This window comes from Oryza brachyantha, chromosome 10, assembly GCF_000231095.2.
Source record: "Oryza brachyantha chromosome 10, ObraRS2, whole genome shotgun sequence".
NCBI classification, from domain to species: domain Eukaryota; kingdom Viridiplantae; phylum Streptophyta; class Magnoliopsida; order Poales; family Poaceae; genus Oryza; species Oryza brachyantha.
This window is the reverse complement of record NC_023172.2, coordinates 836,057-853,288: the sequence shown is the minus strand read 5'-3', so window position 1 is coordinate 853,288 and position 17,232 is coordinate 836,057. Positions and strand designations below refer to the sequence as shown.

The following is a 17,232-nucleotide window of genomic DNA, read 5'->3' as shown; positions in this document are numbered from 1 at the left end:
GCAATCACTACAGGGACACCACATGTATTTGTTGTTTCTTCTTTTCCTGTCCTCGTCCGCGGCGTTCAAAAAACTTAATACACCGTCTCTATACTCCTTGCAATGCCGTTTCAAATTAGTCGCATACATCCAACTTCGAACCATCGCTAAAAAAGCAAAATATTAGTTAATATTTATTTGCATGCTTGAAATTTTAGAGTGCTTATAATTAAAGAAGGTATTCGTTAACCTTATACTTACTTTATGATTTTCAGATTCTCTTTAGAAAACAATTACAAAAATTTGCCCCCTTACACCTCCCACCAAATTGTGAACAGTGGGATAGCTTCAGACAACAGCCGGGTCAAATATTTATAAAGTGTAAATAATTATCTCAATCGGGCCAAATTCCGAGATCTCTTACGGGCCACCGATCATCTCAATCGGGCGCAGCAAAGGAGACCATCACTAATAGAAACCATCAGTGACGAGCGCAAGGTCATCTCAATCGGGCAATCTCCCGAGCCCATCAGAGATGATGGCCATCTGTGACAGGCCTAGTAACTCGGCCCGATTGACATGACTTGCACAATCTCAATCGGGCTTGCCTTTGTGCCCGACAGAGATAAGTACCATCTCTGACGGGCTCTAACCATACGCACCTGACTTACGGCCGTGCGATTATATCTACAACGGGCTTATTTTAGGCCCGATTGAGATGCCTATGTTCTGACGGCCCAAGTAATACAGGCATGTTTTGGGCCGTCACAGATGAGAGGATCTGTAGTAGTGTGATATAAAGATTAAAAATTTGAAGAGGTTGTACTACAAATCGGATTATGGAAAAACATGAAAATAATCGTTGCTTCCAAAAAAACATTTATTTCTTACAGTGAATAAAGATTAAATATTTGAATAGGTTATACTAACATGTCGGAACGGCGATAAAACATTAAAATAAGTGTTACTCCATGAAAACATTCATTCCAAAAACAAAAATAAAGATTACAAAAATTAAAGAGAGGTTCTACCAACATGTCAAATTTATGAGAAAACATGAAAATAATAGTTAGTCCCGAAAACATTAATTCCATACATCAAAATCAATAGTACAAAAATTAGGAATTTCTATGTAATTTACAAAACTTATAAACTAAATCTAGATTAGGTTTTTCTCTCCAGATTAGTTAAGGGTTTCTCACTCTCCATACTAGATCTAGATATCCATCCACTTTTATCTATACTTATGGAGCACTATTTGCCACAAAAACCATATATAATGAGTGAGACTATAATCATAAAGAACTAAAGAAGAGTTGCACACAAAATATGTATATGACTTGGAAATTTACAAATACAACACCATGGACATTTCCAGCTGACCGGGACGATGGATGGCACTGGTAGCTCACTGATGGCCTGCGTAAACTATGCGCGATGCCGAAACCGTCTGTCGCACCATGGTTCCATTTCACCCCGATGACAAAGCCACCACGGGAGAGAAGGCGGAGACCTGCAGCAGTGGCAGAGGGTCAGCATGGCCGGATCCCCCGGCCGGCCGATGAGTTGACATGGAGCTCCCGTAGTATCTCCTCGTTCGCGGCATGATTAGGTGACCAGTTGTCGTTGATCGCATGCATCAACTCCATGATGCATGGTGGCACCCACACCCATCAGGTATTAGTATCCCAGATCCATACACACTAGCAAAATTTTATACTATCGAAATATCCATACCCGTCACGGGTAGGAAAATTTTCGTAGACCCATACCCGCTTGGGTAAACTTTACCCGTCAGGTCACTCATATACCCGTAACAGTTTAAAATAATCTAAATTGCATGGTTTTCATATAGTATATTACAGTAGATACTAGATACTTAAGACTTCACATATTCGTGTAGTGTGGTGGAAAATGTATGGAATGTTTAAATACCTAGAGTTTTGGTTAATTGGGGTAGGCTAATTTGATATTGGGTCATGACGTGTATTTAAACTTGCAGGTATTGATTACCCATAGGTAAATGGATATGGGGATCGTAAGAATGTTTCCATACCCGCGTACCCATCAGGTGAAGATAATTTCCTGATATCTTATACATGGATAATATATATTTAGTTCATACCCATACCCTAATAGAGTAAATACCTATCGGATCTTGGGTCCCCGTTGCCGTCTCTACATGGTGCAGTTGGCCCATGAGTGAGGGTAGTAAACTACTAATGAACTAGTGCTCAGGAGAGGCTACTCCTAATTTTTTTTAAATTCTTTTTGATAAATAATTTAGTATTTAAATATTTTCATCATATGAACATTTTGGTCATGCCACTATCATTACTATGGCAAGACAACGCTGCCACATAGAGTAATTGGCGTGACAGCGTTGTGTTGCCACGACAATGGTGGCGGCGTCACAATTAATTTTTTTTCACGTTAAGAGGGGTGCCATGGTCAAAAAGGTTAAGATGATAAAAATATTTTTCTTTGAGGTTTAGTAATAAAATTATTAATTAAAAAAGTTTAATAACAAAAAGAAAATATTCTCCTTATTGTTTCCGCGGGCTCATGGTCATGGATCGAATTGCTCGAACACGAACAATATTGTGAATTGTAGTGTTAAGAAGCATGTCGAACGGCGAGAACTTGATGATCTTTCCCCCGGCAGCCATTGTAATCGGCTCTGATGACCGACGATCAGCTGTGTTTTTGTCACCTGTGACGACTATGCGAGCTGATAGCATTAACGAAATCTAACATGTCCGGCCACTTACAATAATACAGTAAGTTCTTCTATATCCTTAAAAATCTAGCCAATCGCTTATGTGTGTCGTATTTCTTCTTATGATTTTGCGTCCTTAAATTATGATTTTAATATCTCCCCCACGCTTTTCAGCTGGTTAATTGACAGTTAGTTAACCGTTTATTCCCTATCAAATTGTCAATTTTGCCTTTGTGCATAGAAAACAATATAAATTTCGGGAGTACAGTTTGCTGTTTAAATCACCGTTAGTCATGTGAATATTATATTAATGTATTGGCAGTATGATGTATTATTTATGGAAACCTTCATTTTTGTAAAATGAGAATATATATATCTATATTATATTTTGTTTATATATATATAGCATATTTTTGCGATGGTTATATAATAGATTTGACACATGTTGTATAACTTACCATAAATATATTCTGGTTACCATTTTAAAAATTGTTACACATATTTTAATGTATTAACTTTTTTATTGTGTAATACTTTATTATACCACAAACTTACTAAAATTATAGTCACATGATAAATTATTATATTTTTGGTGTATAAATACTATGTTTCCTCGATCGTTAGTTGTAATGGATAGAACAGACCTTTCTACTCCTATTTGACAGTTAACTAACACCAGAGGTATACTGGGGATCAAAACAAATTTGAAGGGCATAAAGCAGCTTGGTATAAAAGATATCAGCTAAATTTACATAGAAGGAATTTTCACCTAGGACTAATAAAAATATTTATTCAGTCGATACCATTACAAATTTATCATATTGAAAAAATAACATTCTTCTTTATATATTTCGAACTATGCCAATTGTTTTCAATATATATATATATATATGTCACTGTGAACCCTTCAATGTGTTTTCTATTTTTTATTACAAAAGTAATGGTTTGTATAGGCAAAAATAGAGATTTGTTGTTTTCATTTTTTTATCAGTTTTTTCATCCCAGAGTATATAGCTTAACTATGTTGGATGATGTAATTTATAGTTATTATAAATAATATCTTCGTTCTATAAGAGATTTTAGCTCTGCCTCTATATTACCAAAATCCCTTATATTTGACAGAGGTGGTACATACTACGCATACATTGATCTAACTCCAAATTTCATATCCTAGACATACATTGAATATACAAGTTAATGGCTAATTGGCTATGTCCTCGCTCTTCCTTTTCTATGACCAGTAATATACTTGTACATTGCAACATATTTATATAATTGATGATGGATTGTATATATAGGACCATATATAAAAGATATAAAAGAAATATTTTTTTTAAAAGACCACATGATTTTTTTCTAGTCTTTGTGAAAACGGTGGTTTTTGCTTGATATGGATGGGGAATAAGACGGACGACTCCGCTCAAAAATGCACAATAAATTGAGTACGTTAAGCTGTATAGAACTGAATTTTTGCTTCGCATGCCATACTCCATCGCCGCCCATAAATTTTTAAGTCCGAGCACGAACCCTACACTTTTGAGGCTGCCAAATTTTTTCATCTCCGCACGCCATACTCCATCGCCGCCCACCTATGCCATCACGCCCCGACCTCCGCCGCCGCCACCGGCCTCCACCACCACCGTCGCACCCCATCTGCCGGCCTCCACCGCCGCCTCTACCGGCTGATCGCACGGGCACGAGCTCCGACGCCGCCCCATCCCAGCAAGGCCACCACGCCGGTGGCGAGTCCGCCGGCGCCAAGGAGCCCAGCCACATGGCTAAACCGGCCGAGCACTTCGTTCTCATGGCACCCCCTGTGCCGCCGCCTTCTCCGCCCGTCCGCACCACCGGTTGCTCGCCGAGGCCAAGATGTGAACCAAATGCCCCGAGGTTTTACGAGCCTTTCAGCTTCTTTTTCTTCCTCCTGCGTCTGATTGATGGCTGAGACGCGCTAACGAGCTGAGCTCCTTGGATGGTGGTGTTGACTTGTGCAGGGGAAGGTGTCTCTGATCTCCATTAACGCGCTGCACCAGCTGCACATCTTCATCTTCTTCCTGCCCGTCTTCCATGTCACGTATAGAGCCATCACCGTGGCGTTGGGCAGGGCCAAGGCATGCTCTGTTTCTCCTCCTCCTCTCTGACTTCTTATTCTTCTTGGTAATAGTTTCAAGCTGCTTTCATGGTGACGCTGCTGCAGATTCGTGGATGGAAAGATTGGGAGAAAGAAGTCGCGGGGCAAAACTTCGAGTTCTCTAATGGTAAACACAATGCTCGCTCAATAATCTATTGTGTTTCCATCGCTTCAATCTCTGAAGAATATTATGAACGCTCTGAATTTGAATTTGCAGATCCGACGAGGTTCAGATCCACTCACGAGATCTATGCCACGTCATCCATCGTAAGTGCTGTCATGTGAAAGAACATTTATTTGACCCAGAGGGTTCCCTAGCGACAAGCGACGAATTCAAGAATCTTCGGGAGTGAAACAATGCTATGCCATAATATTACTAGATGGCATATTTAAAGTAACAATGTACAAAAATATTGTAATATATATATTTTTGTACACTTTCAGTTATGCAATATATGTAAATTTCTCATTACCAAATGCTTGATAATCTTTCAATATATGTACATAATAATCTACCTGCAAGAATTTTTATTAACGGGCAAATTATTATTAAATATCAAAAATTTCTAACTATCTTCGCAGACGGCAGTTTCCTATTTTCACAGGCGGACCAAACTAGCCAACGCCCGCTTGCGAAAATTATCTTCGTAGGCGGATGGCCGCCCCGCCTGCGAAGATCGGTGATTTTCACAGTCCTTTACGTACAGGTGGATGGCCGCCCCGCCTGCGAATATCATTTTCGGCTGCTTGCAATAATGTTTTTTCCCAGTAGTGTATTCCAATTGTTTTCAATATATATATGTCACTGTGAACCCTTCAATGCATTTTCTATTTTTTATTACAAAAGTAATGGTTTGTATAGGCAAAATTAGAGATTTGTTGTTTTCATTTTTTTTATCAGTTTTTTCATCCCAGAGTATATAGCTTAACTATGTTGGATGATGTAATTTATAGTTATTATAAATAATATCTTCATTCTATAAGAGATTTTAGCTCTGCGTCTATATTACCAAAATCCCTTATATTTGACAGAGGTGGTACATACAATGCATACACTGATCTAACTCCAAATTTCATATCCTAGACATACATTGAATATACAAGTTAATGGCTAATTGGCTATGTCCTCACTCTTCCTTTTCTAGGACCAGTAATATACTTGTGCATTGCAACATATTTATATAATTGATGATGGATTGTATATATAGGACCATATATAAAAGATATAAAAGAAATATTTTTTGTAAGAGACCACATGATTTTTTTTCTAGTCTTTGTGAAAACGGTGGTTTTTGCTTGATATGGATGGGGAATAGGACGGACGACTTCGCTCATAAAAGCACAATAAATTGAGTACGTTAAGCGGTATAGAACTGAATTTTTGCTTCCCATGCAACTCCTTGAGAGTTTCATGTCTATCAAAGCTCCGCTTTCAGTTCCATGCACCACCGCAATGGCAGTCCAAGAGCACGGAAGCATCGAATTTAATTTAGTGGAATACGAATCCATCGAAAGACCATGTGTTCCATGTTTTCAACATGCATGACGCATCCTTAGTACAATGTATATTAGTCTCGTAGTACATGAACAATTGTCATCGACCAATCGATTTGCACGTACACTATTTAATTTAATTGGATTTTTTTCTTGGCGCCTAATCGTAATTCAAGGACGGTACCAAATATTTGTACATTATTTTGATTTGTCAAACTAGCAATAGTTGAATATTTTTGTTGGTGCCTAATCTGAAAGCAAGGACCGCCAGATTTGCGCACTTCTATTATTTTTCTTGCACCGGTGATAGCACCCTCCATAGACAATGGATCCTACGAAATTCTTTCTCAGATATAAACCATAAATTCAAAAGTTAATGGCGTTAAATAAAAAAATAAAGACAGTGATACTTAAAAGTAGTTACTTTAACCACAAGAAAAGGAAGCAGAATAACATTAGGTAAGAAAAGCTGTCTTCTTGTTATGTTCAGTGATTAGATATTCTAGCTACACAAAAAAAAAAGAAAAAAACAAGCTTCAAACATAGGTCATGATCCAATATACTGCATCCCTGTCAGTTCTAAGGTGGGCCACGTCCCAACTCCTTCACATCCCCAGACTTTTTTCCTCATATGAACATTTTGGTCGTCCCCAATTTAGTCTGACAGTTTAGTCTAGAAACTTTATAATATCTACATATATTTGGTATAGAAATATTACACAAACAAAACATTCGAATCGTACAAACATGAAAAAAAAAAGACAAACATCTATATGGGTTGTTCAAACCCACATTATTTGCTAACATCATGCGGCCTCTCAAATTCGGCCTAAGCCCACATACCAAACGTTTGCAAAAGCTGGGGTTTGCTAAAATCATGTGAAGATCTTCCATTCATGTTGCGCATGCCGAAATTTGAAGATAATGGTCATGCAATTATTCATCACCTTTAGATAGAGATTTACTATATATTAGGATTTCTCTTTGAATAAGTGTATCTCTTCCTTAATGCCGGCAGTTCTTTAATGTGTCTCCTTTTTATCATTTGGTAGATTTTGGTAAGATAGCTTTGACACAAAATATTTGTAATCCGTGGTTGTAGCCCATTTTGAAGCAAATAATACCAGATTTTGGAAAAAATGTTTCCATGAACTTGTGAATAATCTTTAGTTGAACAATAGGATAGCAAGAACCACCTTTGCTGGCATGGTAAGAAAATTGTGTGATGCTACATGCATATTTCATTGCACACCTAGGGTGAAATTGTTGACTGATCAGGTTGATCTTCCACAGTATAATTAAGCTGGTCAGCATGTACTTGCTAGGTATATTATTAGCTAGTGAATTGAAAGGAAGATGCACTGTTTAATTTGGTCCTATTTTAGGAGCTTAAGGGGGTGTTTAGATTGAGAAAAAATTTGGGAGAAGTGTCACGTCAAATGTTTGACCAGATATCGGAAGGGGTTTTTGAATACGAATGAAAAAACGAATTTCACGGCTAGCCTAGAAACCGCGAGATGAATCTTTTGAGCCTAATTAATCCGTCATTAGCACATGTTGGTTACTGTAGCACTTATGACTAATCATATACTAATTAGGCTCAAAAGATTCGTCTCAAGATTTCTTTTATAACTGTGCAATTAGGTTCATCTATGTTTAGATGTGATATTTTTAGAAAAAAAAATTAGAAACTAAACAGGACCTAACCTTATTGACGGAGCTACTTTGACCTGTCAACAACTTCCCTCCAAGCTTGCCTGATGCAGATCCCGTGTCACACTGACAAGTGGGATCAGACCTGTCTGCAGGAATTAATTAAACAAGGAAATTAAAAGCATCAATAAATATTCACGCAAAACTTCAGATTAAAAAGTTTTTATTAATTATTCAAGGATTGGTTTATCCACTCAATTCGATCTTTTAAGTCATACTGTTTTAAACATTAGCATTTTCTAAGGTCTCTGGCTCTCTTCTTCTGGTCTCTGTAATAGGTGGCAGGGATTGACTGGTAAACAGCTCAACCAAGAACCAACCATCAGTTCGGTTGAGGAGTAGATAAGTTAACTTACCCGACACAGAAAACTTAGTAATAGATTAGTACATGATTAATTCATTATTAATTATTAAAAAAAAATTAGATTAATATGATTTTTTAAAACAACTTTTCTATAGAAAATTTTTGTAAAAAATACACCGTTTAGCAGTTTGAAAAACGTGGGCGTGAAAAGAGAGGGTATTAAGTTATCTTACATAGGGTGCCGAACGGACTGGTTTGAACACCGCAAAGTTTGACCAAGAATTTGAACAATCAACGAAGCCTTACATGTATGTCCACCAACTTTACTGCAGGCCAGCTTGTTTTTTCATCGAGCAATGTTTGTTGATCATACATATTCACATACTATTGGGTGCTTTTCATGGCCAAGAATATGTGGTTTGCTTGTCAGAAATATTAATGGTAAATATATAAATATGCAAGAATAAGTTTTGCATGAAGAAAATGACCTTTTTGGCCATCATGTGATGCACAAATTATATGTAATTCAAAATTTAAAATTATTTCAATGATTCTATTATAAATTGAAAGAGAACATTGTAAATTCCATGTTGGATTGTAATAATTTGCATTAGTAGAAATTAACGTTGAATTAGCGTAGATTATTTTTCATATTTTATTTTTTGGAAAAATATTTTCTCGATCTTAAAACATACCTACAAACTATAATGATCTGTTAGAATGTTAGGCAAAAATTTTCATAATTTTCTCAATCTTCTAATATGATAAATTAATAGTCAATCTTGTATGTCTAAAGGGTATTTTAGACATTTATTACAAATGTATAGGATCCAAGGGTATATCGTAAAGAAAACTAAGGGTATATCTTAAAACTTAATAAAGTTAATGGCAGATCGTTGAATCGATGTAAACTCAATGCTATGGAGTAGATTTTCTCAAAAAATTATGGAGATGTTTGGAGAATGGAAGAGCAAGAGAAGGATGTTAGAATATTTCGTGGCGTCTACATTACTCAGACTGCTACAGTGAACTGAAGTAATTTATCAATGTACCCTGACAGAGTCTGTTTACTTTGCTCGCCAAAATTTGGAAGAAGATAATTTAATTTAGTAAATTGAATTCTGTTTGGAAACTAAGGGTTTGGGTCCTATATTAATTCTAGGAGCAGAACTCATAGCAGGATTAGGGGTTCACTCCTAGTTGGAGATAGAGTTTTTTGGTATAATTAGATGGGTTAAGGCTTTAGAATAGAACTTTTGTAATATATAAAAATTAGGGTTTAGAGAGGACTGCTTTGTCTGCAATTTGTAAATACATGTTGATGCAATAAAATTGATCTATTATCAAGTTGTATTCTTTTTATTCTCAATTGGTCAGACCGGTGATAGGAGCATGACCATTATCGACAGTTTAGTCCGTCAAGTTTAAGGATTCTTTATTTTCACTAAGACATTTGGTTGTTTGGTTTGTCCTACTATGCATCCATTCTTAGATAGGCTTGGTCGTATATTTTGATGCTACAAAAAATGTTACGCTATATAAATTAAAATGTGATGCACTCACCTAAATATCTTTTCTCCGCATAGGCTCATAGCTTATAAGAACCATGTATTTAGGTAGGGAAATTTCTCGCCATAACTTATTTGGGAGTAAATGATATAAGTTAAAGTGTTACGCACTCACCTGAAATCTTGTCTTCCCATGGGCTCATATAGCTTATGAGAACGATGTATTTATGTAGGCAAGTTTTCTCGCCATAACTTATTTGGGAGTACATGCGGATGGTATCCTTGAGCCAATCAATATATTCTAACTAGTAAAGGCATACACTAAAATAATATAAAGCCTCATTAACAAATATTTCACGTAACGAGAGTAACAAATTTGCAACGCAAACAGTATCAATTGTTCGACACTTCAGAGTTTTTCACCTTGTGTACTAGCTTGTACTCCCTCCAGTTTTTTTATTTTACGTCGTTGACTTTTTGATTTAACCATTCGTCTTATTCAAAAATTTTATCCAAAAATACAAAATTATAAATCATACTTAAAATTAATAAATCAAATCATAAAAAAATCAATAATTATATATTTTTTTAATAAGACGAAGGGTCAAACATAGATAAAAAGTCAATGGCGTCAAAAAAACGGAGGAAGTACTGCCATAGAGATATAAAACTAGTAAGTAATTGCTAGCTTCCCACGAAAGAACCAAGGAGTTAGCCAAATGATTAAAATATCCATCATCAATAGTAAAACAATGTTGGTGGGTGGTATGTGAGGGGTATTGAATGATCAAAATTTCTCGATATGCGAACCAAAGGTACGTAAGAGTAAAAAAGTTGAATTTATTTTGGGACAAGTTGATTTACTTTGAGATAAATTTAAAACTCTAGAAATTGATTTATTTTGGAACGGAGGGGGTCAATGTTTAACCTTAGTTGTGCCACTATATAACTTGAAGCAACGTGCATGTGCACTTGAACGTAGAATTCAGACACTTTACAGGCACAATAACCCAGTTATTGTTAATTTAGTAGTATGCTTTCAGCCTACCCACATAGGTAGCAAGAACATACATCTTGACCACTACTAGGTTGTACTGTTTCTAAAGATTGACATATTGAGCAATGCAGCTCACTTAGTTTGAGTTTTTCCTTCTGATGGTGATCCCATGTATTAATTTTGCATTTCAAGTATGCACCTTTGAAATACGAGTTACAACGGCAGGCTGCATACTTGGGTATTATACTATTAGTGGTTTTGATCTTCTACTAGTGGATAGATAAACCTGCTAGTCAAACATGGTGATGTCTAGAGCTGCATCACAGTTATATTCAGAGAGTTAATAAATATATGTACAATACAACCTTGAGAACAAATTAGCTGAACTGGATTTTTCATGTACAGTGCACCAACAGTAGTATTTATTAGTTGGTGACGTTGATGTCTCCAATGGAAGCCATGGAAGATTATTCCAAAGTGTTGAACGAAGAATGGTCTCCATCGTTTTTTCACGATTTTGAAAATCCATTGCACAGACAAGACAGCTTGTAGCTTATGGAAAGATTTTGTGTGACAGAAGATACTGAAAATGTGCAGACGGAAGCTGACAAACACACGGGCTGATACTGCTCTCAAGTTTGACAGTTATAATGGGAAAATGAACATCGACTGAACTCTCAGGTTACTGTGTATTCGCGCTGTTCCAATATATACATATTTTTAAATTCAATTTTTATATTATAATATAAATATTTCTGCACTGATTTCTCATAGTTTTAGTCATTATAATGATTACAGAGTCAATCAGATGATTAGAAAGGAAATCTAATTAATTTAAAATTTAAAAATTAACCATTAAAATGACTAAAAGAGAATATTTTAGCATCTCCTTAGTTTATAATAAACAATCTAGAAATACTTATATTTTGAAATAGACTTTACGCGAATGAACTGTGGAAGTTGAAAAATGGGAATACTTTGACCGAAACTTGAACGACAAAAATCCAATCAAGCATATTTATATGTGACAGAGACACACAGTAACCGCATACTGACAGCATGCTATGGTCTATGATTAACCTAGCTGCAATCTAAGCCACATAGGCATTGTGCCAAATATAAAAAATCCAAAATCTAATCATGACTATAAAAGTTATAGCGCCAAATTCTTCGAGTAGATGTTTAGAAAACTTTTGGACATAGAACTAATGTATTTAGTATTTTGGACATCTTAAAAGTAAGGAGTACTTCAAGTTTTTCAAAACATTTGGGAGTTGACAGTTCATGGCACATTTGTTAATTAACCAGTCATATCAAAATCGTAGAAATGCACATCATGAAGGCTGTAATACAGTACAATGCCTGGGTAGCAAAAAAACAATATAAAGCAACATTTCAGTGGTAACTAGGCAAGAAGTATTAATTCTTTGCCAAATGTTTTAACAATCATCCTAAAAACACCATCAATAATTAACTAGATAACATAGCAAATGCATGACCGCGTCGACGTGCTCATTTTTTAAGAAAACAATAGATTTGTTAGGGGAAGTAAGCAACTGCAATGCCCTCCTAAATGATATAAAGTACCAACATGCCACACATAAACTTGGAATTCAGACACTTTACAGTCAAAAGAATTCAGTTATATTGTCCCTTTACCATGCTTTGTGCCTACCCACATGGGTATACGAAGAACAGACGAGCTATCTTGCTTTGTTGGCTCTGTCCAAGTGGTTTTTTTACAGAAGCAGAACCTGTGTTTTGACCACTACTATTATGTACTTCTAGAACCTGATCAAGATCAGTACCAGCTATGTATGATCAAGCAATAATGCAGCTCACTTCCTCCTCAGAGCAGGTAAGTACTAGACTATAAGCCGGCTATAAATATATTTTAAAGAAAAAAGAGAGCAGAGAGTGTGTATGACATGTGGGACTATGTATTAATGTTTTGTAGATAACTATTGTATGAATTGGCTATTAGATTGACTATAGATGAATTGAAGCTAACAGTTGGCTATACTATTTGAACTTGCTCTCATGGTGAGCTATGAATCTATTATCGATCAGAAGTTTTGGACCGATCTGATGTGCTCTCGCGATACCAGTCACAACAGAAGCTCGTTTTTCTTATATTTATTAGCTAAAATTTAAATTGTTAATCTTAAATTTAGAATAGTTTTTATCATGATTGACTTTTCAGTCTTGGCTTTTAGATTGCTAATAATAGTATATAAAAGTTTTATTCATAAATTATTTTTCATTTACAAATATGCATTTGATTTTTTTCCGTGGAAAACCATACAATCACCCCCCCCCCCTCCCCTTGATTATTGTGCAGTTCATTTTCTAAAGAAAAAGATTAGTCTGAAGTTGAGGCAGGTAAGTGATGATGCACGTTTGGTTCTCTGCTACTCGTCTAATGGTATTTTGGAATTTAAACATGATGATGCCTCTGGAGGCAGTACAGAGCTATTAAAATTTTCAGAGTGAATAAACAGTCCAGCTTTTACAAACCACAAGTCAAAATCAGATTCAGCTGATTAGTTAAAAATATTATTTATTTTCCTGATGATGTTGCCACTGACTATTCAACGTGCAGTAGTTTGAACGACAAACCGACCAGTCGACATCATATTCCAAGATTTTGAATACATGGTGCAGAATGTGTCATATTTAATGGAAGTTCATTGAACATATGCAGAGGGAAGCTGAAAAATACACAAGCTCACAGTTCTTCTGAGTGATGATGGACAAATTAATGGACATTAGACTGAACTCTAAGTTTACTGGCAATATAGTGAACTCGGTCAGCAGAAAAATTGGAATGCTTCGTCAAAATATTATTGGCCATTGTTGATATGTGTGACAGTGTGAGGAGAAACTGACATCATGTCAATATCTATATTGGTCCTATTTATAATTAAGTACATAAAATCGGAGGCGGCAGATAGAGCAATTAAGAAATCCAGAGTCTCTAGGCATAAAGGATTGTCCATAAAAACTAACTATACAGGCCAAATTCTTAAATTAGGATTTTGGCTCACTTTGGAAATATAATTAATGCATAAATCATTCAAAGATGCCAGCTATATCACAACTCTCGAAGAGATCGAAGTTGTATCATGACATTGTGATTGAAGATGCATTTCCTTGGCAATGCCAATCAAGAATTCACATGCTTGATTCTGGCAACTGAGTTTCAACCAAAGATTCATTTTTTCAGACAGCTCTCCAGATGTTAAACTCAAACTTGTATGAACATTTTGGGGATATAGTAAATATATGTTTAGACCACAATAGAATATCAAGCAAATCAAAAATGTTTATAAAGACAAAACATCCTTAACATCTGTACATTTCCTAACTAAAATTCTTTCATGATGTACCATGTGTATATATGGACCTATTCTAAGACATATTCTCATAATTACAATTTAGTTTTTGCTCAAGAAACCCTCTTGAGCCCTCTGAAATCCATGGCATCAATACAGTTTCCTCTGGATTCATACTTGATCATCAACTTGAGCAGCTCAGTCGCCTTCTCCTTTGTTGCCTCCCTGCACCCAACCTGCAGCAGCATCATCACCTTCTGGAACGCGCCCACCTGGACCGCCTCGACCACGGCGACCCGCCTCGCCGCGGCCATCGCCGGAAGCTCCACGTCGCCGCTGCATTTCTTGCAGATGCGGTGGAGCGAGGAGACAACGAGCTCGGTGGCCGTGTCGGACACGCGGAACATCTTCTTGACGAGCACCGGCACGGCGAGCGCGTCGGCGCGGGCGCGCGCCCTGCCGGCCGCGGACGCCAGCGTCGCGTCGAGCGCGGCGAGCGCCTTCTCGGCCGTGCTGCGGTCGCCGTCGATGAGGAGCTCGACAAGCGACGGCACGAGACCGGCCTCCGCGAGGCGCGCCGCGGAGTGCTCGTCGGCGAGCGCGAGGTGGTACGCCGCGACGAGGGAGGCCTTGGTGGCATGTGGAGAGATGGGGTCCCTGATCGCCTTCACCAACACCTCGATGATCACGTCGAGGTTCTCGCTGAGATCAATGGCGCGGCTGCGTGAGCACAAGCACGCGACGATCTCCCTGATGACGACCACCGCCTGTAGCCTCCTCTTCAGGTCGCCGTGCCTGGCGACGGAGGCGAGCAACGCCACGGACGCGGTCGACGAGCCGATGGCGACGATGGCCTCCTCGTCGAGCGGCATGACGAGCACCAGCGCCGCGAGGACGTCGTCAAGCACGAACGACGACTCAGCCGCCGCGAACGACGCGACCGCCGCGGCGAGCGCGCGCGCGGCGCCGGCGGACGCGAGGCACCGCCGGTCCCGGTCGGACTCCCGCGCGAGCCGCCCAACCTCGCGCACCGCGGCGGCGCACCTCGCCGCGTCCCCCGCCCGCGCGGCTGCCTCGACCCCGGCCAGCACCTCACCCGCCTGCGCCGGCGTGACGGGCACCCGCGGCGTGGGGATCCTCTCCACGCCTCGGCACCGGTTCGCGACGCACCACGCCTGAATGACGCGGCGGAGCGCATGGTTAGGCACAAGGTCGTCAGCGCGGAGGTCGCCCTTCGTGACCGGACACGTCGTCGTCGTCCCAGCTCCGGCAGCGAGCAGCCACGCCTCGATGCCAGCGCGGTCGTAGGTGATGCCGGTTGGGCCGACGACCGGATCCCGCATCAGTTCAAGCGATATCGGGCAGCGGAACTCCGGCGGCACAGGCAGCTCCAGCTCGGGCGTCCGCGGCGGTGGCAGACGACGCGACAGCAGCGACGACGACGACGACATTGATGGATCAAGGTGACGCGGAGATGGAATGAACGAATGAATCAATGGAGAAGAAGAGAGAAGGGTGGGGTTTTATATAGGGCAACACAAGACAACACGGCATGCAAAAGGCACTGAATGTTTGACCGTTGAACGGAGGCTTTGAAAGCGCGGGAAAGAAACGGGATTATACAGGAGTATTTTATATTGATTTGGCGGGTAATTAATGGTAGTTACGCTGATTCGGGTACATTAGTAATTTAGTATATGACCTTTCCTAGCCCAGTTTCCGATAATTCCGAAAATTTTCTTGATACTATTTTTGGAACAGAGTAAATTTCGAGGAATTTCATGAGAATATTCTATCAGTCTATATTCGCTCGTCGTTGAACAGGAGTGATATCTCACATTTAACCAGAAAAACTCGGCATTTTGTTGTATGCATATTGTATATATCGTGTCAGATATTAACTTTTAGGTTTTAGTTTTTTTTTCAATTTAATAGTTATGGTACTCGATCCGAATTGATAACTATAAAGTTGCTCTTATTTTGGACTCTCAATTTAATATTTTATTTTATTTTATTTTAATTATAAAAGGAATACTTAATAATGGATCTACTAGTTGTAATTAATATCAACTTTTCTTTCACTATGAGAATATATCGTTGGACAAATGACCAACTTGTTTAGTATATGACTAAATTTGTCATAGTTAAAAGTGATACTATATGTCCTAAATATTTTTCAGCATTGGCTAATAGATCAATAAAAACACATATATAAAAGTTTCATTAACAATGTAAGTTTACAAATATATCGTTTGGCTTTTTCCTTAAAAAAAAAAGGCCTACTATCACCATTAAAAGTCAAGGTGCAACCCCATTTATAGTACACGTTAGTAACTAGATAAATTAATGTGTGAAATCCCTTTGTTTTGATGAAATCATTAGAGCACGTAAAGGGGTGTTTGCTAGCTAATTCATTTTATCATCATGCAAGTACATTTGATGATATAGAGAAAAAAAAGAAGAAAGAGAAAAATCATTGTTATGCATGATAATGGCTCAGAGTCAATTCTTAGTATTTATTAAAGAAAATTTTATTGTATGGTTAGATAAAAAGGAAAGTAAATAATAAAAAAAAATTTATTAATTAAAAGATTATATCTGACTCTACCTTTATACGTACCCTTGTAAAAGGGTTGTTGGTACTGATTTGAAGATGAGAAGAGACGTTACCAAGTGTAATGATATATTATATATAATTGTGTACCAACAGATCATGGTTAATACTCCAATAACATTGTGAACATGGACAAGCATTCTCATCCCACTGTGTGTAAAATGAGTTTGTGTGATCAATAAGGCTTTTTTAAAAATAAAGGTAAAAGGTTATTGATACTGGAGTCATAAAATATATTAAAAACTAGGATACATGGCAGAATATTCATCATAATATAGGCTAACTAAAAGTGTATTCATGCATCACATTGTGTTAAATAACAACAAAAATAAATAGATAATGGAGTACTCCCTCCATCTCATAATAACTTTATCTTTTTATTTTAAATTTTAAGTAAAAGCATCTCTAATATGTGCTTAAAATTGATCCCTAACTGGA

The 17,232-nt window shown here is 37.9% G+C and overlaps 1 protein-coding gene and 1 long non-coding RNA gene across 2 annotated transcripts; one reads left to right on the top strand and one right to left on the bottom strand.

Moving 5' to 3' along the window:
* The first annotated feature begins 4,195 nt into the window (after positions 1 to 4,195).
* LOC107305143 lies at positions 4,196 to 5,360 on the top strand. Its single transcript, XR_001551251.2, has 3 exons — positions 4,196 to 4,588; positions 4,693 to 4,956; positions 5,047 to 5,360. It is a non-coding gene; the product is annotated as an uncharacterized LOC107305143 (long non-coding RNA).
* Positions 5,361 to 14,118: 8,758 nt separating this feature from the next.
* Positions 14,119 to 15,631, bottom strand: LOC121055603 (U-box domain-containing protein 21-like). The gene has a single exon (XM_040528471.1). The coding sequence runs from the start codon at positions 15,629 to 15,631 to the stop codon at positions 14,294 to 14,296; it is 1,338 nt and encodes a 445-aa protein (XP_040384405.1). The 3' UTR covers positions 14,119 to 14,293.
* Between the last annotated feature and the right edge of the window lie 1,601 nt (positions 15,632 to 17,232).

Bases quoted from the DNA above. Each gene is read 5' to 3' on its own strand.
- LOC121055603 (XM_040528471.1), bottom strand. From the start codon at position 15,631: ATGTCGTCGTCGTCGTCGCTGCTGTCGCGTCGTCTGCCACCGCCGCGG.